This window comes from Exophiala bonariae (genome assembly GCF_035927105.1).
Source record: "Exophiala bonariae strain CCFEE 5792 chromosome Unknown scaffold_7, whole genome shotgun sequence".
Taxonomy (NCBI): Eukaryota; Fungi; Ascomycota; class Eurotiomycetes; order Chaetothyriales; family Herpotrichiellaceae; genus Exophiala; species Exophiala bonariae.
Window position 1 is genome coordinate 911845 of NW_027042482.1, and position 21517 is coordinate 933361.

Here is a 21517-nt window from a genome sequence, read left to right on the forward strand (position 1 = left end):
ACATTTGCGTCTGATATTCCCTCGGTGTCTTCTTCCTTCTCCAGGCAGCCTTGAGCACAATAAAGACATCTATCCATCAACCCTTCCTTTGTGCCTCTTCCTTCAATACATCCATCTTCAACACTCCCGTCAACATGTCTGCCCCGCCTGACGCCCCTCCATCCTACGCCGTGGCAACCGGCTCTTCCACCGCGTCATCCAAACCTCAAGCGTCATCACACCTCCAAGTACCACAGGCCAAGAATGGCATTCCCGCTGATGCCCGCCGGTCCATGGAAGACCTCCAGAGACCACTTCCAGACGGCTGGGTGAGGCAATACGATGCCAAAGAGAATCACCAGTTCTTTGTCAACACCAAAGCAGACCCTCCCAAGTCCTACTGGGAGCACCCGTTAGACATCCCCGAGATAGTCAGCAGTCTATCTTCAGAAGAGCGTGAGCGGTTGCAGGACCAAGAAAACCAGCTCCGTCAACACCATCCCGTCTCTGCCGAACATTCCGAAGATGAATCCCACCACCACAGCAGCGGCCCAGAGCTGCCGCCTCGTCCGGCGGGATCCCACCCGCCGGGCGCAAGTGGTGCAAAGAAGTCATTTGGTGAAAGGTTCAAGGACAAAGTCACCGGTATGACGCACGAAGAACGAGTGCAGGACCGTCGAGAACGAGCGAAGGAGGAACAAGAATATTACGAAGCACACATCCGACTACGGCAAGCGATGCAGCGTGCGCAAATGACCGGCCAGCCTCAATTCTTCGCGCGGGACAGAAATGGAAAGGAGATCTATATCGAACCTCCGGGAGGTCCGGGCATGGGCTATGGTGGGTATGGTAGAGGGTATGGTGTCAATCCCTACGCGAGTGGACCATACTCCAACCCCAATGCCCGGTTCATCAGTCCAGGCTACCCCTACAATCGACCATATGGGGCTTATCGCGGTGGTGGTTATGGTCTCCCCATTGCTGGTGGTCTAGCCGGTGGTCTTCTTCTCGGTGGTCTGTTATTTTAGTTTTCTATGGGGTTCCCACGAGATTTCGGGAAACGGCTGGGTTTTTGATTCCTCGGATCAGTGTGTGATGAGTCTTATGAGTTTGCAACCAACAGTTTCCATGCTATCATAGCGAAGGCGGTATTGGCGTTCACTTTTGCCCTTAAGTATTAGTACATACCTAGGTAGTATTCGTTCCCTCACGGTCCGGGTCAGAGATCGGAAAGCATGAAAATATGATTCAAACGTGGTATTGTTCACATTTCACCTCTCACATCGCCAGTTCTCTTCCTATCCTGCTAAACTCGATAGAGATACGGAAGGTCTTCCATTGTAGTCGTCTCGAACACATAGAGCTATCCACTCGGACATCCGGTCTGCCGCTCTAGCATCACCTCCAACAAGGCTCCTTCTAGTGAGCTATGCTGAGAAAATCCGTGCCCATTCAGTCGCCGATATGTCGGCTTTTCACTGATCGATCCACCGATTTTCTTGATGATGACCCGTACCAGAGAGTCCCACGACATAGAGTAGTAAAAAGACGCTCAGATAGATAGTTTACAGTCTAGGCCAAGGACGAAGGCTGGCATTCTTTTCAATACGCTTTCTGCTTTGTATCGAGCAGGGATTAGAATTATCGTAATCCTGAACGCGAGGTTTTGTTCACATAGAGATTATGTATGGACCCACTCCGCAGCTCTCCTCACACGTGACAAAAACTTTTGGGAGTCATATTTTTATTATTTCCAAACGTCCTCAACAATCACACGGTCGTCTAGCTCAGGTTCGTACACACCAGCTCGATCACATCACTTATACTAATATCTTCCAGTTGGTTAGAGCGTGGTGCTAATACTTCGGACTTCTGAAGTCTCTGCAACGCCAAGGTCCTGGGTTCGACCCCCATGATGACCAAACATGTTCATATCTCCCTTGGAAATCTTTTTTTGAAAAATTGTGAGAGTATCCTTCTTTTATGGTCAACATGAAAGTGAGCTGAGTTTCAATTTTTGTGGGGAATACTGAGTTGTGTGTAGGGACAGCCAGATGATGTGCCAGGACCTGACTCCTGGAGCAGATTGCATGCCTAGGCTAGGTACCTAAGGGACCTCCGTGCTACACAGGGACATTTCTAGCCTTTCAGTTTTCGGCAAATTATGTGACCAAAAAGTCTATTCGTTGTTTTGATTTCGTATTCCCGCAATGTTCCAATATTACTTACCCAAGCACATTTACAAAGGGTTCACTATTATATCGTGAAGAAGTTCTTTAAAAGCGGCGGCACTGCCCACTAAACTCGTCGGGAAATTTGCCTGAACTGGTACAAAGTCGTAGACAAATAATACATCCCCGCCAGAGGCATGCTGGATACCTCGACAAACAGTGATCATGGTTCATTCATTCAGTCATCCTTTTAACTAGAAAGGTTTTCTCGGTAAGCGTAGTAGGGACTCGAAACTCCAGAGTTTCAACCAAAATTTACCGCAAAGCATCCCTACTTGTCCTCCGGTCTCGCACTCCCACGACGACGACGCGATTAGACATCTCGATTCCGCGCCTGATAGTAGTTTCTGAGAAAGTCTTTCGAGACACTCGGTCAGCAATCCAGTCCACGAGCTTTCATTCTTCCCTTCACTCTCCAAAACGCACAAGAGACATAGACACGCAATGGGCGACTACACAGCTTTCTTCTACGGTTGGTCTTCACTGCCATGTCAATCCACTCGCTTCACTTTTCCGACACCATCGTGACTGACCACCTCCCTCCCTCCACCACAGGCACACTAATGGCGCCGGGCGTCCTCCACCGAGTGATCCACGGCACACCCGACCCGCAAGCATGGCAGCGAGACCTGCTAACCATCCGGCCGGCACTTCTGCAATCCCACCGCCGCCACCGCGTCCGCCACGCCGACTACCCAGCGATCCTGCCGCACGCCGACTCCACAGTCCGGGGCACGCTGGTGACGGGCCTGACCGAAGGCGATATCTACCGGCTCGACATCTTCGAGGGCGACCAGTACAGCCGCGAGGCCGTCACAGTGCAGGTCCTCCAGGACGTCGGGCTCGACGAGCGCGTCAGCGACGAGGAGACGAGTCGGTTGGTCGTGGGCGAGGTCGTGGCCCAGACGTATATCTGGAGGGATGGCGAGGCGGCGTTGGAGGCCGAGGAGTGGGACTTTGAGCAGTTCAAGAGGGAGAAGATGAGGGCGTGGATGGGACTGGCGAGCGGGGAGGGGAGTACGGTGGTGGACGACGGGTTCGCGGATGTGGATCGTGCGGTGAAGGAGGAAGAAGAGCGGTCAAGGAGAGACGGGGAGAATCTCAAGGGTCACGATCCAATGGGTGGACGTGGCGCGAATGGGCACATCACTCAGCGGTTGGAGAAGGCTGCTGTGTAGAGTCGGGCTTGGATGGATAGATCTAGTTGCCACTGGGTTAGACATGCATAGATAGACTCCGAGACACGCCAGGCATCAAACGATAGACACGAGATTCATGAATAGAGAATAGAAGAGGTATGACATTATTGAAGTAGTTCGTCGCCTTTGGTTGGGTTGAAAAGTGTCAAGTAAAAATAAAAGCCCCGTGGCTCCCTGTACACCATACGAAAGCCCATTCTGCATCTCTCTGTCTTCTCCCCATCCTCATCCCGGAGCTGAAAAAACTGCCAGAATCTTTTCAGCTCCTGGTCGAACACGTCCCTCTCGACAAAACCAGCCATTTAGCGACGACCGCTGCGGACGGCACTGCCTTGCATCTGCTCCAGCTCACCCTCCAGCTGCTTGATGGCGGCATGGGTAGACTCCAAGTCCTTGTTCAACCGATCACGCTCGCCGATTAACTTCTGTTCCCAGGCCCGGAATCGTTGTTCCTCCACCTTGACCTGCTCGGTGAATCTCTTTCGCAGTGCCTCTTCCTCCTCCTTGAACTTGGGGTTGTCGAGTTTTCGGGGACGGGCTTCGCCGAATTTCCTGGTCTCCATTTGTTGAGCGCGGTATGCTTCATAGTGATTCTCTTCCGTGGTGTGGATCAGGTCCAACATGTGGGTTCGGATCAGAATGGATCGGAGTTTCTTGAAATCACAGTGGTCTTCGTTTTCCACTTCAGCCACACCCCAGGCGTACTGTCGGCCCTTGACAATACGGCCATCGCTCGTCTTGACATCCTTTTCACTGCCAATGACGGAGAAAGGAATGGCCGCAATGAGAGCGCGGGCGTGTTGAGTGGCGGCCTCGTCGTCATCCTCCAGGGGAGGTTGATAGATCTTGATTCCCTGTGCTTCGATCACGCTTCGCACCCGATGCTTGAATCGGGCCAAGTCGGTCGGGGTCAGGGTGTCGGCCTTGGCCACGACGGGGATCAGGTTGACCCGCGAACTGAGTCTTTTCATGACCTCAATGTCTAGGGGCTTCAAGGTGTGACCTGTAGGGCGGATGAAGTAGAGGCAGGCGTGAACACGAAGATCAATCTTGTCATGTCTCTTGGGCTGTTGTTCTTGAAGCATGTACGACTCATGTTGATCGTCGAGGAATTCAATGATGGGTTGCCAGGAATCGCGGTTGTTGACATAGTCGCCGAAGCCGGGGGTGTCGATGACGGTGAGACGAACTGTAGAATTCAAGAGGGGTCAACGAACGGGACTTGAAACGAAAGAACGTGCAATTCAATCCATACCTTTGAAGAATTTCTCCTCCAACTCGGCCTTTGTGATCTCGATTTCAACCGTCTTGTCGACCTGCTTCGCGTGTCTTCGCTTGTGATCTTGATAGTTCTTGATGGTGGTTGAAAAGAGAGTGTTGATGAATGTGGTTTTTCCCAGACCGGACTCGCCAGCCACCTAGCCATGAGGGTCAGCGCTTGAAGGGTGAGAACTCGGGAGACGTCAATGCCATACCATTATAGTGAAAGCAGCCCCCCTCTTTGCGACGATCTTATGTCTCTGGTTGGGGAGATTGGCAATGCCAATGGGAGAGGCCGCCTCTGGGGCTGGTTGTGGTGGTGCCATGGTGAGCGCTGGAAGAAATCAAATCGAACGAGAGCAAGGATGAAGGAAGAGCGGTGACGAGGTTGGTGAGCGAAAGATGGGCACAGGCAAAAGAATTGAACTGAACGGAGCGACAATCTTTAGGGGCTTGGGGTATGATGAACCTTGGGTCGTCGATTCTGGGTTCGTGTTCTTTTGGATCAAAATGCAAATCCCAATGCAGCAAAATGCCCCTGAAACTGAGGCTTGAGGGGAGTCACGTGATAAACAGAACCCCCAGTCGTCCCTGCCAAAAATTCCCCGGGAAATGCTGACCCATTCCCGGCCTAGACCCGGAGCTGTCTGATCTTTTCTCCGACGACTTTTTTATTTTTTGATGCCCGCACTGGTGCTCAAGGACGAGTCCAGGTGCAGCGGACTGCGACATGAGGACTTGCGCCAGTTCACACCACCACACAATGGCACCATGAAGACTGAGTTCAAGGTACGAATGGTCTTCCACATCTCACTAAGCACTGAACTAATTGTCCCAACCAGTTCTCAAACCTCCTCGGCACCGTCTACGGTCGAGGAAATCTCGTCTTCACACCCGATGGCAATTCTCTACTTTCGCCAGTCGGGAATCGTGTCTCTGTCTTCAACCTGACCAAGTGAGACCCTGCGGCGAGGTTCTCTGTCATTATCACCATACTAATCTGTGTAGGAACACGAGTTACACCCTTCCCTTTGCACATCGCCGAAATATCTCTCACCTCGACCTTACGGCTGACGGCAAATTACTCCTCACCGTCGACGAAGATGGCCGTGCAATACTGTCGATTTTCACCAGAAGAATTGCCATCTATCACTTCTCCTTCAAGACTCCAGTCTCGGCACTAGCGTTCTCTCCTAGTGGGAAGCACTTTATTGTCGGATTGGGCCGCAAAATCCAAGCCTGGAAGACTCCCTCCATCCCCGGGGGAGATGCAAATGGGGAGCTCGAGTTTGCGCCGTTTATTCTGCATCGGGAATACGCTGGTCACTTTGACGATGTCAGACATCTCAGCTGGTCTGGAGATTCACGCTTCTTCCTGAGTTCTTCCAAAGATCTGACCTCTCGAATATGGAGCTTGGATCCCGAAGAAGGGTTTGACCCAACAGTCCTCTCAGGTCACAGACAACAAGTCAGAAATGCGTGGTTCTCCGCCAGTCAAGAAGCCATTTACACCGTCAGCGAGGATGGAGCTCTGTTTAGGTGGGAGTTTGTCCCGAAACAACAAGATGACCAGGACGAGACCGAAGAGCCCATTGACGAAAGATGGCGGATTGTGCAGCGGAACTATTTCATGCAGAATGCCAAACTGAAATGTGCGACCTTCCACCCACAGACAGGTCTCCTGACCGTATGCTTTGACAATGGTTTGTTCTCACTGTATGAGGTCCCCTCCTTTTCAAACATCCACAGCCTCTCCTTGGCCTCTTCTCCCATCTCGGCCGTCTCCACCAACAAGACGGGAGAGTGGTTAGCATTGGGGTCGTCGAAAACGGGCCATTTACTTGTCTGGGAACATGCCTCAGAGTCAAACATTCTCAAACAATCTTCACATCTCGATACCATGACCACGTTATCATATTCTCCCGATTCGACAAGAATCATTACTGGTGCCGATGATGGCCTCATCAAAATATGGGACGTATCATCCGGTTTCCACATAGCAACATTCACAGAGCACACCTCGGCAGTCACCGCCTCAACTTATTCAAAACGAGGAAATATTCTGTTCACCTCTTCCTTGGACGGCTCCGTACGAGCCTGGGATATGCTGCGGTACCGAAATTTCCGGACCTTTACCGCCCCTACCCGTCTATCATTCTCCTGCTTAGCGATTGATCCCTCCGCTGAGATAGTGTGTGCTGCATCACACGACTCCTTCGACGTACATCTCTGGTCGGTACAAACAGGCGCTCTGCTTGATCGTCTCTCGGGCCACGAAGGTCCTATATCCACTTTGGCATTCACACCGGATGGTCGATATCTCGTCTCGGGCTCATGGGATCGAACCATTCGTGTGTGGTCAGTGTTTGACCGTTCACAGACTTCCGAGGCTCTCCAGCTCACTTCAGACCTGCTCTGTGTTGCCGTCCGACCAGATTCGGCCCAAATTGCGGCATCAACGCTTGACGGGTCGATTTCTTTCTGGAACCTCAACACATCGATACAAGAATCTGGCCTCGATGGTCGGCGGGATGTCAGTGGCGGGCGGACCCTCACTTCTCGACGGACCGCGGCTTCAACTCCCGGCACAAAGTCGTTCAATTCGATCACATACTCCAGTGATGGATCCTGCCTCCTCGCCGCAGGAAGCAGCAAATATATTTGTCTCTACGCTACGAGCACCCTGACTCTCATCAAGAAATTTACCGTGTCAATAAACCTAAGTTTAGACGGCACGCAAGAGTTCTTGAATTCGTCGGCCATCATGTCCAACGGCCTACCGCGAGACATGATCGACACCGAGGGGGAGGCAAGTGACCTCGAAGAGCGTATCGACCGGAGCCTGCCTGGGGTGAAACGTGGAAAAGATGCAACTGCCCGTACACTTCGACATGAGGTCCGAGTGACCGGCGTCGAATTTTCTCCAGCAGGGAGGAGCTTTTGTGCCTGTAGCACCGAAGGGCTACTGATATACAGTCTCGACAACTCAGGGAACGAGGATTTCGATCCCTTTGACCTCGATATCGATGTCACACCACAAAACATCCGCGCCATATTGAAACAAGCAGAACCTGTGCACCTCAAAGCTCTAGTGATGGCATTTAGGTTGAATGATCGCCAACTTATACGACAAGTCTACCAAGCAGTCCCGTATGGTTCGATCCCACTCGTCGTTCGGGAACTGCCCAGAGTCTATCTTGGACGTCTCCTGATGCTCCTTGGTCAGCAGATGGAGAATGGTCCACATCTTGAGTTTACGCTGCTATGGGTGAGCGAAGTTTTGAGCATCCATGGTAGATACATCAAAGAGAAGCAAGGTGACTTTGCTGGTGAACTCCGGGCTGTTCTCCGTGGAGTTGACGGAATTGGAAGAACAGTGCGGAATCTGAGCGAGAGAAATGCTTTCGAGATTGAATATCTATGTCAGCAGAAACCAATGACGAATGGTACACACAAATCCATCGGCAACCGATCTTCAGAAGATGTGGCCGAGTTCGAAGCCATGGACGAGGATGGAGAGGAAGGAGATTGGATCGGCGTCGAATGAGACTTGACCATCTATTTCCAAGTCATCAAGCTTGGTTGTTGAATCAACGAATAATGATGATAATCCAACAACATTTACAGCCAGCGTGTTCTGAAATTTTCACTCATGCATGCACCAGAGCTTCAATCCATATGCATTTACGTGTGTCTGACTAGAGGTTGCAACACTTCACCCACAGATTCCATGAATCCTTGTTTATTGGTGTTGACTGAAATGTGCCTTTACAGGCAGGAACTGACACGCCAGAATTCTGAGACCTGCTGACATCTGCACCTACCACAACTTGATATGCTTCAACCATTTCATAGAAGGGTCAATGGGCAGTTACTCACGAGGCAAGAGCACTTTTATGTGAGATACTTCCAGAGGGGCTTCCTCATCAACATGTACCCGCAACCAAATTACCTCTTCAATCACAGTATGACACCATCTTCAATCCATCCATTGACTCACTCGGCAAGATATCACACAGTGTTAAGACCGGTCTTTGTTATGCTCTTTGTTATATCTGTCTGATCAGGACAAGGATTTTGGAGGAGGAAGGAGGAAGCCAAGCGGCACGTCGTTGAGGAGCTGATATGGTGTCCAAGCAGCGTCGTCGTGGAGTTTTGGAGCCCGACAAGGCTACGGAACCTTTTCCAGACTTCGACGAAAGCCAACGTGTATACGAGCCGACCGAACAGAATTTTCCTCCAGAATGGCAAAATTATCAAACCCTCCCTCAAGAAATGTCGACACCGAACATCATGGACATCCCTCCCGAGCCTTCAACCGGCTTGCCGACCATGGCGGTGGGCGAAATTCTGTTGGGTGAATGGATGGCCCCGCCTGACCCACGAGCCCTATTATCCAAAGTCTTCATCACCGCCAGTCTTGCCGATGATGGGGCCCTCCAGTTTCATTTTCGATTTTGGAACCCAACATTATCCTTGTACCCAGCGCAATTGAACACACAGTCACAAGTAACAATGCCACTGTCACAGTTTGCCGATGTCTCTTCCCAAATCAAATGGATGGAGGTTGTAGAGTGGAGATTGGCTAATCAATGCCCGGCCAACCTGTACGCATATGTGTTTGGTGAGCTATACGAATGTGGATATCTCTCGACGCAACAGTGCAGTGCTGCGTTCATGTGTGGGAATCTGACCGTCGAACACTTCGACGTCGCGATTGGCGTCACGGTGACCAAAGTTGTGGATTGTGGAGCTTGGTCTGATATGCAAAGGGAGGTACTGAGGCAACGATTCACAGTGGCTCAGACGGAAACTTTTGATTTCCTGGCATGGGCCGAAAGAGAAAGGCATGCCAACGACGGGCTTCCACGAAACTACGCCCGATATTACCTTGAACGTCTTATGAAGGATATGTTAATGTCATGGGCACTCATGAAGCGTGACAAGAAGGAGCTACTCGCGAGACCGTACCTCCTGGAAATTGGGTGTACCACGGGCTATTGGAGATTTCGAGGTCAGTGTTACCTCACCTCGAATGGCCAGTGGCACTACTTGCGACCGGAACCTTTTGGACCAGATGTCACGGTACGTCAAGTTGAAACCATGGTATCGGTTCCAGTTCCACAGCCCATGGTCACAGGCGGTCTCAACCCAGGTGGGAACGACCATTAGAATTTCTTGGATAGCCGTACGTTCAAGAGGGTGGAGGCTCTCGAGTAGGTCAAGATCATCCTTATGATCATGGTCGAGGACAGTATTAAATAGAATATTTAGCACACCGTACAGGCTCAAAATTAGAGCGCTTCTGGAGTTATGGCTTTCAATTAATCCCCTTAACATTCATATGCTATATATTAGATGCCGGATCATCTTGTCGGGCTAGAGTTTACCGACTTCAGGGTTGCGTCCTATAAATCTTCCAGAGTGCCTCTCAAGGCTCGAGGGTCAGGGGCAAGGATTTCTTGGCAATTATATTTTTCTCCAACACCGTTAAAGACCGTTGCCAGCTTTAGCATACAAACAAGTACAGAGATTAGTGTATTGATTCACGATGGAATCGATCGTTGCTACTCGGATATGATAACATGAAACATCTAGACGTTCTTAACTAGACATTGTCTCTGGCGATCTGGCCAGTCTCGCAACCACCATCATGAATTCCGGCAAAAAGAGTTTGCCCATCAACAGCGATGACTGGCAGTCCGAGGATGAATATGTCCAATCTCTTCTGAGATTTGTGACGACGTCGGACATATTCCACAATCTCTGCGGCGGCGTCCATGTTCTGGATTTCCTGACGCGAGAACCCGATCTCTACACGACGGTTCTGCCACAGGAATGGCGCGAGTGGTTCGACCTCGTCAGCATCGATGACGTCCTCGAATTACTCCTACGGCTCGACATCAAAGGGCTACAGAAACAGCCCAGAGAAACGACCGACTCATTCGACACACTCCCCTCCCCACCACAGAGCCTCCTGGACTACATCAGCACCGTCCGAAAACACCTGCTGGGACGGGACTTCTCGCCCGTTGCAGACGACATCTCGGAGCTGCCGCGGCACGTGGCGGTGGGCATGAAACCGAAGAAGATCCACGAGGTGGTGAACTTCGCGGCCTACGTGGGCGAGCTGTCGGCCGACGTGTCCGCGCGGTTCGATGCGCCCGTCGCGGTCGTCGACTTTGGGTCCGGGCAGAACTACCTCGGTCGCACACTGGCGGGCCCGCCGTATCGGAAACACGTCGTTGCCATAGAGCGGAAACACCACAATATCGACGGGGCGCGGAGCATGGATGTGCATGCGAGGTTAGCGAAGAAGGAGAAGGTCATGCGCAATAAGAAAGAGTGGAAGAGGCAGCTTGCGCTGGCGGAGGAGGACGAGAATGAGGGTGTTTCGAGCCCGGTGTCGGCTGATGTGGAGGAGTCACAGGTCGTTTCGGTGCCTGATGTTGTACTGGAGCAGCTCGAGGCCTCGGGAGAGACGCCGCTCGATGCGACGAATGGCTCGATGACTTACGTCGAGCACGACATCACGGACGGACATCTAGAGCATATTCTATACCCAAGCACCCAAGCCCAAGCAGATGGAACCGACAACACAACCAGTCGTCCCGACCCACCACCACCACCTCCTCCAGCCGAACCCAACACCAAAATGGCCCAACCCAAAGCAATGGTAATCTCGCTACACTCATGCGGCAACCTGCTGCACCACGGACTACGGTCGTTAATCCTCAACCCATCCGTCTGCGCGGTCGCGATGATCGGATGCTGCTACAACCTGCTGACGGAACGGCTCGGACCAGCCACGTATAAACTGCCACAGCTGCGGCCGAACCACCCGCGCCTCGAAGCCACGGGCAACACATTCGACCCGCACGGCTTCCCGATGTCGCGGACGCTCGAGACGTTCGCGCCCAGCGGGGCCGAGCAGGGCACAGCACCAACATCCACGTCCCGCGGCGTCCGGCTCAACATCACGGCCCGAATGATGGCCGTCCAAGCGCCGTACAACTGGGGCGCCGAGGACAGCGAGGCGTTCTTCCGCCGGCACTTCTACCGGGCGCTGCTGCAGCGGATGCTGCTGGACGTCGGGGTCGTGCAGCAGTGCGCGGACCCGGGGGGCCTGGGGGCGGGCACGGGCGGATCGGTGACGGGGCGCGACGCGAGCGGCACGCCACTGATCGTCGGCACGCTGCGCAAGGCGTGTTTCGCGTCCTTCCGCGCGTATGTGCACGGTGCATTGGAGAAGTTACGCCGCGACCCGGTGGATGGAGCGTTGGTGGCGGAGAAGACGCGCGCGTTGGATGATGACGCCGTCATTGATGCGTATGAGACGCGGTGGGGGTTTGCGAAGAAACATCTCGCGGTGATTTGGAGTTTGATGGCTTTTAGCGCCGGGGTCGTGGAGAGTGTGATCGTGGTGGATCGTTGGTTGTTTCTCAGGGAGCAGGATTGTGTCGAGCGTTGTTGGGTCGAGTCCGTTTTTGACTATCGCCATAGTCCGCGGAATTTGGTCGTGGTCGGGATTAAGAAGACGGGTGTGGAGGGAGGTAGGGGATGGGAGGAGAATGGGCATATCAAGGAGGTGCAGTTAGCCAGAGATGAAGTGGCATAAATCGAGGTGAGGTCTAGAGCTATCCTCAACCCTTGGGGCGTCAAGGCATGGGATGACATTGCATGGCATCCAAGAATGTCAACGGATGGAAGCTCTACAACGAGCTGAACCAATCCAAGGTCCTGGCAACAGGAGCATGTTGTGTCCTCGTACGCGAATACACATCTTGGGCCCAGGCTCCGAAGAAGCTCTAAAGTGGACAATCGATCATCCAAGGCACGTTATCAATCCGTGCCTAAGGTCGCGATAACCAGTCGAGTTTGTTTATATTCGCTCTATGTTCTCGACTCGACTCGTCTCTACCGATCTACCGAGGTCTATCTTTTCCGTACTTGGCTCGACATGAACATTCCAGTCCTCGATATCGATCACATGTTCTACTGGTAATCCAGAGTCAAGCGAAGCGATCTAACCTGTAAACTCTGCAACAGGCGTTCAATACACCAAACCCCTCACGACGACAACCCTTCTATTCGTTTCGCTCATAGCTTTCCACCCGTTATGGGCGTGACACCCTCCAAAAAGCCACCCTTGACCACCGCCGAGATCAATTGATTGGCAATGGCCGTGGGAGGAGGCAACCTGAGATTACCCTCTTTATAGCCCTCAGGAGCCGGATCCCCAAGCCCGCTGGTTCCATACTTCAACGCCTCCTGGATCTCCTCGAGGGTGAACCACTTGGCGAGTTCGAGTTCGGGATCATATTCGAGCTTGATGACCTCGTCTTCGGGACTGGCGACCTGTCCGATCGCGCCGATCATCAAATTCGCCGGGTACGGCCAAGGCTGAGTGGAGTGGACGAGCACACGGGACAAGATGACGCCGCTCTCTTCCCAGACTTCACGGCGTACGGCATCTTCCACACTTTCGGCCGGCTCGATGAAACCCGCAAGTGTCGAGAACCAGTAAGGGGGCCATCGCTTCTGGCGACCTAGGAGGAGGCGTTTGCTGTCGTGGCTGAGGACTGCAACGATGATGGTGGGGTCGGTACGTGGGAAGGTCAGGTTGGATAGGGTAGTGCGTGTGGAGCAGGCTTCACGTTCAACGGGGGTTTCAGCTTGGTCCTTTGGTGGGCATACTCTCTTGCTGCCGGCGTGGACGGAGAGGGTCTTGTGGCCACAGGTGCCGCAGAAGGTGTTGCGGTAGTTCCAGTCGAGATAATGCCTTCCTTGGGCGTACTCGGCGGCTTTAAAGGTGTCAGTTTGCTGTGTGCAACCAAGGGGAAAGTACTCAAAAACTGCTCTAGAGAGGACTGGTTCACTCACCAACATCGGCTGGGAAACTCATGGCCCTCATGCCCTCACTGAACTTCAATCCAGACTTTACAAAGCTCTCGGTCAACTCGATGGCTTCCTTTTCAAATGTTTTCTTTGGTGTGATATCGAGGGCGAAATGTGGTGCGCCCGTAAAGTTCTTGTAATGGAACAGTGAGCCATCTTTACTCTTCTCGTCGATTCCTAGAAAGACGACCTGGGGGATTTCTATCCTCGAGTCGAACTCCTCGACCTGTTCCTTCTCGGTCTTTTCAAACGGGTTGGATGGGATGAGGGACTTGATCTCGTCGTATTTGGCGAAGTATAATTCCGTCGGGCTCGTGATTAGTGGGGAGAGGGTCTTGAAGAGGATGAATCTTGCCGTCGGGTGGGCGAATGCCTCTTTGAGAAAAGTGTAGTCGTCTCGAAGGAAGGAGAGGCGGTTTATTGGGGAACCTGTTTCGGATCGGTCAATTTCTCATGTCCGCATTTTGATTGATCCTTGAGAGTTCGCGAAAGCACAGGATATTCTGTCGGGTCTTGCTGGTGTCTCTGGAAAGAAAGGAGGGTGGGCTCACCTCCAAAATAATTGGTGACTTCACGTCCGAATTTCCGACCCAATGCCGAGTCGCGCTCGACATGCGAGGGCTGTGGTAGATCGGGATGAGGAGCAGCCATTGTGTCGTCGTTGGTAGGGTTGACCGGGGATTCTGCGAAGATGGATGGGTGGATGACGGTGGAGGGGAGTTTTGAATGGACGAATCTATGGGAGCAAAGGGAAGTTGCGAGATGGGTAGTGGTAATGGCAGATCTGGGCCTTTCTAGAGGGGGAAGGAGTGGGTGGTTGGTGAGGTGCAGAAGAATAAATCTATATCTATACCGATATGCAAGAGAAGTAGGGGACCGACCCAGCATAAAAATATACTAGATAAAGACAGTGAGGCAGTTAGGAGAGGAGGGGATATGTGAGATGGGAAGTATAAATGAATGGAGAAGGCGAGTGTGCGATTTCGATTTCGATTTGGTAGGAATTGAATGATGATGTGAAATCAAGTCGGATGCGATGAACGCGGCCCACCAGGATGGAGTGCTCCAGTGAGATGAAAAGTAATCGACGGCTCTGAGGGATTGTATGTCACTGGGTGGAAAGATACGCCAATGCCCAACCCAAACTTGAACCGAGCCGAGTAGATTGATTTTCTGATCACAGAGGAGACCCGACCTCAATCTACCCCACGGTCAGATACAAGCAATCGCCATTATTAATGGCGGAATGGAGGGGTTCAATAAGTCTCGTCGTTAATATGAAGCCATTGCCTCGGATGTCGGCCTCTGCTCTGTGACGGATGAATGACCTCCAAATAACGTGCATTTATGGGGGACTTTTCACAGATATTCTTGCCAGACATTATCAATTAATCAAAAACATCATCATCTCCAATTCTCGAATTCATAACTGCCCCGCACACGTGACGCCATCTTTTTTGATATGGAAAGCACATTCCCTTCTCAACGACCTTTTGCTCACAATCCTGTCAGATATGTAAAAGTGTGTGTGAATCGGCTCTTGCTCTTCTCCACGAGTCAAACAAGCCTTCCCCCATGGACCCACACAGATCCCAACTTGGCTCCCGATGCCATCATGCAGTAGGTCTCAAACGCTCCAATCTCCAACTGGATCACCAAATGGCCAATCGAGATTCTCGAGTGACAAAAAAGAAAATGAGTGGGGCTTGTTGATGACCCCTTCCAAGTTCTGTGATCCTTGATATGACAAAAAAACAGCCGCCGTTGAGGTGCCATCATATCCATGTTGAAATAGCAAAAAGCCCATCCGATAATCTGTTGGAGACAAAAAGGGCATGCCACACTTCTTCCTTCACTTCGTTTATTTGCGATTCAAAAGACTGAGGAATTCCTCTCTCGTCTTTGCACTACTTCTCATGGCTCCAAGCATGCAACTGGTCGTCGTACTGCTTGCAGTCTTTTGTACTCCCCTCATCACCATGCACAGATGGCTTGACTCCATCACCACTGCCACTCCTTGTGGTTGGAGAACTTCGGCAATGGCCAGCGCCACTTGTTTCGTCAGCCGTTCTTGCACTTGGAGTCGTCGAGAAAACATCTCCGCCAGTCTCGCCAATTTGCTGAGACCTAGAACTCTTCGATTCGGGATGTATCCAATGTGCATCTTTCCAATAAAGGGAACCATGTGATGCTCACACAGGCTGAACACTTCAATGTCCTTGACAATGACCAACTCATCATGATCTTCGTGGAAGACCGCGCCGTTGACCAAATCTCGTACATTCTCTTCATAGCCCTTTGTGAAATACATCAATGCTTTGGCATAGCGTTCGGGTGTTTCGCGCAGGCCTTCTCGGTTCGGATCTTCGCCGATACATTCAAAGATGGTCTTGACCGCTCCAGCGAGCTTGTCCAGCCGAGCCTGCGCCTCTTCCGGGGTTTGCTCCAATCGTTCCCGGGTACCAATGCAAGGCCAACTCAGACCATCAAAATCAATAGGGGGGTTCATGGTGTATGGACTGGCGGGACGAGAAGCCGTTGCAGGAGGAGTGACCGGTGGCTCATCCCTGTCGTCTCTCGCTGGTTCCCGTAAGCTGACCGGTTTGTTGTGGTCGACGGCGTGGTCGCCATCAGCCAGGCCCGTCCACGAAATTCCCGACATCCTGCGTGGTGAATAATATTGAGGGTCTCCCAGGTCTATAGTCTTTCTACGGCCATAGGTGCTTTTGATGGAGGATGTCAAGTTTTCTCTTTCTTTTGCCCGTGAGGGAGTGGGTCGGCGCAGAGGAGAACCACCGTTGAGCAGATGAGGCGGTACCGCTGATCGAGGCTTGGGGTGCAGAGGGATCGTCGTGGAGGATGAAGAGTTTGTGTCGGTCAGAGGTAACTTGGGTGGAGATTGACTCATCGTCGATGTGTGGATCAAGAAGTCATGGTGGTGCACGGGAAGGTCACTCTTATGTACCTATACGTAAACTGATACAAGTCGTTTGGGTTTGTTTATAGACGAGAAGCAATCAATGAGAAGGTGTTTTATGCCAAACGTCTTGAACGGCAAAAAGTTGGAGCGCAGTGAGGTTTGGTACGTCTTAGTCACTCTTTTTTTTTATTACGTACCTGAGAATTGGCGGCAGGAATCGGAGAAGCTGAGGGACGAGATGCAGCATCGGTTTCGGTGCCTGAAAAAAGGCAAGAAGCCCCTGCAGCTGCGGGGTCATATTTAGGTAGGTAGCTAAGTACTTAACTTGGGTAGTTGAGCCCCGGCTGACCTGCCTATAAAGTCAAGCATTGATAACCCTCAGCCCTGTGCAATAGAAGTCTCTTAGCCAAGTACGGATACGGGGACACATTAAGGCTTAATAAAGACAAAGCATCTCTTGACCCTCCCGAAATATATAGAAATAGCTTCGACGTGTAAGTATCCCACCGTAAAGTCCAACACCATCAAACCGACTCGCCCGCAGCTCTCCTGACCGAATTCGCCACCTCCTCGGGCATACTCAAAAACGGACTGTGAGAAGCATCGAGCGACTCGGTCCTCCACTCGACGCCGGAGGCCTCGACCATGCCCTTCTGCGCATGGATGGGGATCGCCATGTCCTTCTCACAGTACAAGTAGGTGCGGGCGACGTGTTTCCAACCGGGATACGTGGCTTTACTGAAGAAGGCGCGATAGCTGTGCGGCTTGAGGATGTCGACGCAAGCCTCCGGGTCCGCGACGTCTTTGTAGAACGTCTCGATCGGCGTCTTGGGCACCACGCTCCGCTCGTCTTCGGAGATGCCGAACCACGGCAGCGGCTTGCCCTGCAGGGCGTCCATCAGCGACACGCCCTCGGGCAGCGCGAACGCACAGCAGAAGTACATGTGCGAGACGCCGCCTGGCTTGCCTTCCTTCTCCCGGCTGGCTTTGTCGAGCCCACGTACCGCCTCGCTGCCGACCACCCCGCCGTACGAGTGCACGAAGAGCATGACGTCTTTGCCCTCGTCGGCCGAGCCTCTGATGGCCGCTTGGATCGCGTCCACGTCCGGTTGGAAGTCCTCTGTGGGCTCCGCTGCACCGACCGTGGCGAGATGCACGCCTTTCGTTTCGTAGCCGGCTGCTTCCAGTCGTTTCGTCACTGGTTCAAAAGCGCTTGGAGGGTGCCAGGCTCCAGGCACGAAGATGATGACCGGTTTGGCTGCCATTTGCTCCTTGTAGAACTTGATTTGGCCTTTTTTCAACGATTCTGTTCTCGGGCGGGTGGTGATTTGCGAAAGATCCCAAACTTTGTAGTCACCCAAGGCTCCTTCTTGTAGTCAGATATCGGGTAAAGCACCTCTCATCCGGGAGAGTAGCATAGCACTCGGTACCATGGAAGCAGGTCCATGTCTATCCAAGCCTTTGCCCCGCACATTGCCCGAGCCAAAGACCTGACGTGATTGGAGAATCCCAGATAAGAACACGAGCGTGATGTATCACATTGTGGATAAATGATGAGAAACTGACATGAGACCGCACCGTATAGTACTCAGTGGTAGAAGGGAGAGGGGGATCTCGCTCGCTGACTCGACTAATCCACACAGCTACAAGAGGAGCCCGGGCTTCAGGTCAAATTAAAGCTTGTCCCCAGAACTCTATCACAGCCGAGTCGGGAAGCCCTCGGGGACCTATTCTCTCTCGCTCACCATCTCGGGATCCAAAACCGCTTGAGACTGCAGAGACATCCCGGGTGAGAGACTCATGCTATAGCACAGAGCCGTTCCTCATAAATCTCTCAGGGTTCTACGGTGACGCGTCTGGTGGTCAGAAGGTACGATCCCAGATCAGTCTCAAACGCAGTCATCTGAATGGTCAACTAGCAAGGTCAACCTCCTCTGGACCATCTGGGTAAGCACTTCGTAGAGACGATCTCAGTCGTTTATCCTTTAGACCCCAATGAAGATGAACGTGCCCTACCTCCGTGGATCTTCTGTTTCTTGCCAGCTTCGGATGACGACCTACTTGTAGTCGGGTGACGATCCTGTCCTGTCGGGTAGTCGCCATGTATAGGTTGTGACACTCAGTACCCTGAGTGAAGTAGAGGAATACACCACGAGAAGCAGCGTAAAGAAATCAACAAGAATCGTCAAATGGTTTCATATCTTGTATAACACCTTTATTTACACATTCTCGTGTTTGGAAGCGGAGGCCCACAAATGGCACTCCCACGCCTTCCTTCACGCTTCACGCTCACAAGAAGGTCAGGCCCAATGCGGTGACAACACTCAACCCAACAACCGACCACCCGGTCCGGATCACCTGCTGGTTGGTGATGGTCCTGCCCGTATCCCAAGCCAAATGTCTCAATCCATTGAAGCTGTGGAAGGTGAATGGGAAAGCGAAGAACGCCTTCAATCCGACTTTGGCGATGATCGGAAGGGAAGCAAAGCTCGCGGCGAGTGTTGCCGACTCCAAATGCCAGCCGAAAAGAGGTGAAACGAGGTATGCAGCACCGAAAACGTAGAGCGAGCCGGATAGAATGCAACCCGTGATTCTGTTAAGTGCCGAAAGGTACCATGTCACTTGTGGGCGGTAGATGCTGAGATGTGGGCTGACGGGACGGTGTCGACGCTGAGCGGCGAGGATGTCGGCACCTTGGGCTTGTGATACCGTTGATGTGGCTGCTGGTCTGTGATTGTAGGTTCTGTTAGTTTAATGGAACTCTTGGTCTTCGGGAAGGGATCTGGGGACTGAGACTGCATTCGTCCAGCTGAGAGCACTTGTAAGGGAAGGTTCTGACCTAATCTGAAAGTTTTGACCTGTCGCAATGGCCAGGGGAGCTGGTAGGCGGGAGATGGATGTCTTGGTGAATACGGAGGGGTTGACCGCGGCCACTGGTGATGAATCAAGTCAGTTCGAGCATCATACACATTGGACGAGTCATCATACATCGCCGGGTGGTAGTCTGAAGCGCCCTGCGCGAAAACACCGTCGCCGACATTGCTGTGGTAGAGTGGAGGGGGTTGATCGGTGTCGAGAAGGGAACCACCTGCGATCAATCGAGTGAAGCTTCGACTTGAAGTTCATGATGCTACCAACGGTGCTCCTTCCGAATCTCGGCTGATTCCGCTTGGCACTCGGCACGTGATGAGATTGGTTTTGGGATGGTCTTCATTGGCCACACGTGTTTTGGTGCAAAAAGTCCCCGAGAATTGCCCAGCGCGGATGCGAGTTGTAGCCTTGCGGGCTGAAAAAGGTCTTCCCCTGCCCTTCAGGTGATGTCACCATGCCATGTCATGGCTTTTACCGCGGGACTACTTCCCTCTACCGTCGCAGAAATATTTACATCACGACTCCAGCAAGCGAGGCTGGCTTCGCGTGGGTTTTCAGTTCACCCAAAGATGAAATTCTCTTGATGACTAATGCCAGATCCGAATTTTGATGGATCAAAGCAATTTTCGGCAGATGGCGTTTCAGACTTGACGGTTCTGTTCTATTCGATTGTATCAAGCCCACTATATATCAATGGCGTGTTGAGAATTTGTAGTTTTATTCACCCAAGTATTTGTAGAGGTGACAGATTTACTCCCTGCAGTTCAGTTCTTCTTGCCCTATTGAAGACGATATCACCTTCACTTCTTCCACAATGTCTCGCCTCTTCGAACCTCTCCAAGTCGGCAATGTAAAACTCCAACACCGCGTGGTCATGGCGCCACTGACACGATTCCGTGCCGACGACAACTACGTCCCCATCCTGCCGATCGTCAAAGAATATTACGAGCAACGAGCCTCTGTCCCGGGTACATTGCTCATCACCGAGGGGACATTCATCTCACCCCGCGCCGGCGGCTTCAAGAACGTCCCTGGGATCTGGAACGCCGCACAAATCAAGGCGTGGCGAGAAGTGACCGACGCCGTGCACGAGAAAGGCAGCTTCATCTACTGTCAGCTGTGGGCTCTGGGACGAGCCGCGACGTCGGAAGTCCTCTCTGCCGACGGGTACAAAGTAGTGTCCAGCTCGAACCACGCATTTCCAGACGGAGAAACGCCAGAACCGCTCGACGAGGAAGGGATCCAAGGATTCATTGACGATTTCACAAATGCCGCAAAGAACGCCATTGAGGCCGGTTTTGACGGTGTAGAGATCCACGGTGCCAACGGCTACCTCCCCGACCAATTCCTGCAAGACGTCAGCAACGACCGCACAGATCGCTGGGGCGGCAGCATCGAGAATCGCTCTCGATTTGGTCTCGAAGTCACCAAAGCCGTCACGGCCGCCATCGGGCCCGAGAAGACGGGCTACAGAATCAGCCCGTGGAGTCCTTTCCAGGGCATGAAGATGAAAGACCCAGTACCCCAGTTCAAACATCACGTCACGAAACTCGCGGAGCTGGGTCTCGCGTACATCCATATCGTGGAGTCGCGGATCTCAGGGAACCAAACCATCGATGTCGTCTCGGAACAGGTCGATCCGTTTCTCGAGGCGTGGACCGAGAATAAATCCGCCCACAGCGCGACCTTCTTGGCGGGTGGCTTCACGGCCAAGGGTGCGGAGGATACGTTGCAGAGGTATAAGTCGTACAAGATTGCGATTGTGTTTGGAAGACATTTCATAGCGAACCCCGATCTGCCCATGCGCATCAAGAAGAATATCGCCTTCAATGATTATGATCGGGACACGTTTTACAGGCCAAAGTCTCCGACGGGATATATCGATTATCCGTTCGCTCCAGCGGCTTAGTCGACAATAGAATTGATGGTAGACGATAGAGGAGGGGCAGTGGAGTCCTTTGCATAGTGTTGATCAGAACTATTCGCACTTGCCTGTGTCGCATGTCGACAAGCCTAGAGATCAAGTGGTATACTAGACTAGCTAATAGAATAGAGTTTAGTCAAAGTCTCTCTGATATTTCAGGTTCGTCTTTGTCCCTCGTCCCTGCAACGTCTCTCGATTCCTCCTAGTAGGCATGACCAGATCAGGGATTTGATGT

At 52.3% G+C, this 21517-nt stretch overlaps 11 protein-coding genes across 11 annotated transcripts; 6 read left to right on the top strand and 5 right to left on the bottom strand.

Moving 5' to 3' along the window:
• Window positions 1-134: 134 nt before the first annotated feature.
• LTR84_012336 (uncharacterized protein) lies at window positions 135-1007 on the top strand (the record flags this gene model as incomplete). Its single annotated transcript, XM_064855860.1, has 1 exon — window positions 135-1007. The coding sequence occupies one exon, from the start codon at window positions 135-137 to the stop codon at window positions 1005-1007; it is 873 nt and encodes a 290-aa protein (XP_064708520.1).
• Window positions 1008-2698: 1691 nt separating this feature from the next.
• On the top strand, window positions 2699-3388 carry LTR84_012337 (uncharacterized protein; the record flags this gene model as incomplete). Its single annotated transcript, XM_064855861.1, has 1 exon — window positions 2699-3388. One exon carries the CDS (start codon window positions 2699-2701, stop codon window positions 3386-3388), a length of 690 nt encoding a protein of 229 aa, XP_064708521.1.
• Window positions 3389-3711: 323 nt separating this feature from the next.
• On the bottom strand, window positions 3712-4995 carry LTR84_012338 (uncharacterized protein; the record flags this gene model as incomplete). Its single annotated transcript, XM_064855862.1, has 3 exons — window positions 3712-4598; window positions 4665-4827; window positions 4885-4995. 3 exons carry the CDS (start codon window positions 4993-4995, stop codon window positions 3712-3714), a joined length of 1161 nt encoding a protein of 386 aa, XP_064708522.1.
• Window positions 4996-5440: 445 nt separating this feature from the next.
• Window positions 5441-8216, top strand: LTR84_012339 (uncharacterized protein; the record flags this gene model as incomplete). Its single annotated transcript, XM_064855863.1, has 3 exons — window positions 5441-5458; window positions 5512-5624; window positions 5678-8216. The coding sequence occupies 3 exons, from the start codon at window positions 5441-5443 to the stop codon at window positions 8214-8216; spliced, it is 2670 nt and encodes an 889-aa protein (XP_064708523.1).
• A 578-nt stretch (window positions 8217-8794) lies between these two features.
• Window positions 8795-9841, top strand: LTR84_012340 (uncharacterized protein; the record flags this gene model as incomplete). Its single annotated transcript, XM_064855864.1, has 1 exon — window positions 8795-9841. The coding sequence occupies one exon, from the start codon at window positions 8795-8797 to the stop codon at window positions 9839-9841; it is 1047 nt and encodes a 348-aa protein (XP_064708524.1).
• A 481-nt stretch (window positions 9842-10322) lies between these two features.
• On the top strand, window positions 10323-12287 carry LTR84_012341 (uncharacterized protein; the record flags this gene model as incomplete). Its single annotated transcript, XM_064855865.1, has 1 exon — window positions 10323-12287. One exon carries the CDS (start codon window positions 10323-10325, stop codon window positions 12285-12287), a length of 1965 nt encoding a protein of 654 aa, XP_064708525.1.
• Window positions 12288-12769: 482 nt separating this feature from the next.
• Window positions 12770-14218, bottom strand: LTR84_012342 (uncharacterized protein; the record flags this gene model as incomplete). Its single annotated transcript, XM_064855866.1, has 3 exons — window positions 12770-13473; window positions 13553-13996; window positions 14119-14218. The coding sequence occupies 3 exons, from the start codon at window positions 14216-14218 to the stop codon at window positions 12770-12772; spliced, it is 1248 nt and encodes a 415-aa protein (XP_064708526.1).
• Window positions 14219-15428: 1210 nt separating this feature from the next.
• On the bottom strand, window positions 15429-16475 carry FOL2 (GTP cyclohydrolase I; the record flags this gene model as incomplete). The annotated part of the gene is made up of 1 exon (XM_064855867.1): window positions 15429-16475. The coding sequence occupies one exon, from the start codon at window positions 16473-16475 to the stop codon at window positions 15429-15431; it is 1047 nt and encodes a 348-aa protein (XP_064708527.1).
• A 536-nt stretch (window positions 16476-17011) lies between these two features.
• On the bottom strand, window positions 17012-17890 carry LTR84_012344 (uncharacterized protein; the record flags this gene model as incomplete). Its single annotated transcript, XM_064855868.1, has 2 exons — window positions 17012-17856; window positions 17884-17890. The coding sequence occupies 2 exons, from the start codon at window positions 17888-17890 to the stop codon at window positions 17012-17014; spliced, it is 852 nt and encodes a 283-aa protein (XP_064708528.1).
• An 886-nt stretch (window positions 17891-18776) lies between these two features.
• Window positions 18777-19527, bottom strand: LTR84_012345 (uncharacterized protein; the record flags this gene model as incomplete). The annotated part of the gene is made up of 3 exons (XM_064855869.1): window positions 18777-19215; window positions 19327-19420; window positions 19476-19527. The coding sequence occupies 3 exons, from the start codon at window positions 19525-19527 to the stop codon at window positions 18777-18779; spliced, it is 585 nt and encodes a 194-aa protein (XP_064708529.1).
• Window positions 19528-20172: 645 nt separating this feature from the next.
• Window positions 20173-21267, top strand: LTR84_012346 (uncharacterized protein; the record flags this gene model as incomplete). Its single annotated transcript, XM_064855870.1, has 1 exon — window positions 20173-21267. The coding sequence occupies one exon, from the start codon at window positions 20173-20175 to the stop codon at window positions 21265-21267; it is 1095 nt and encodes a 364-aa protein (XP_064708530.1).
• Window positions 21268-21517: the final 250 nt, after the last annotated feature.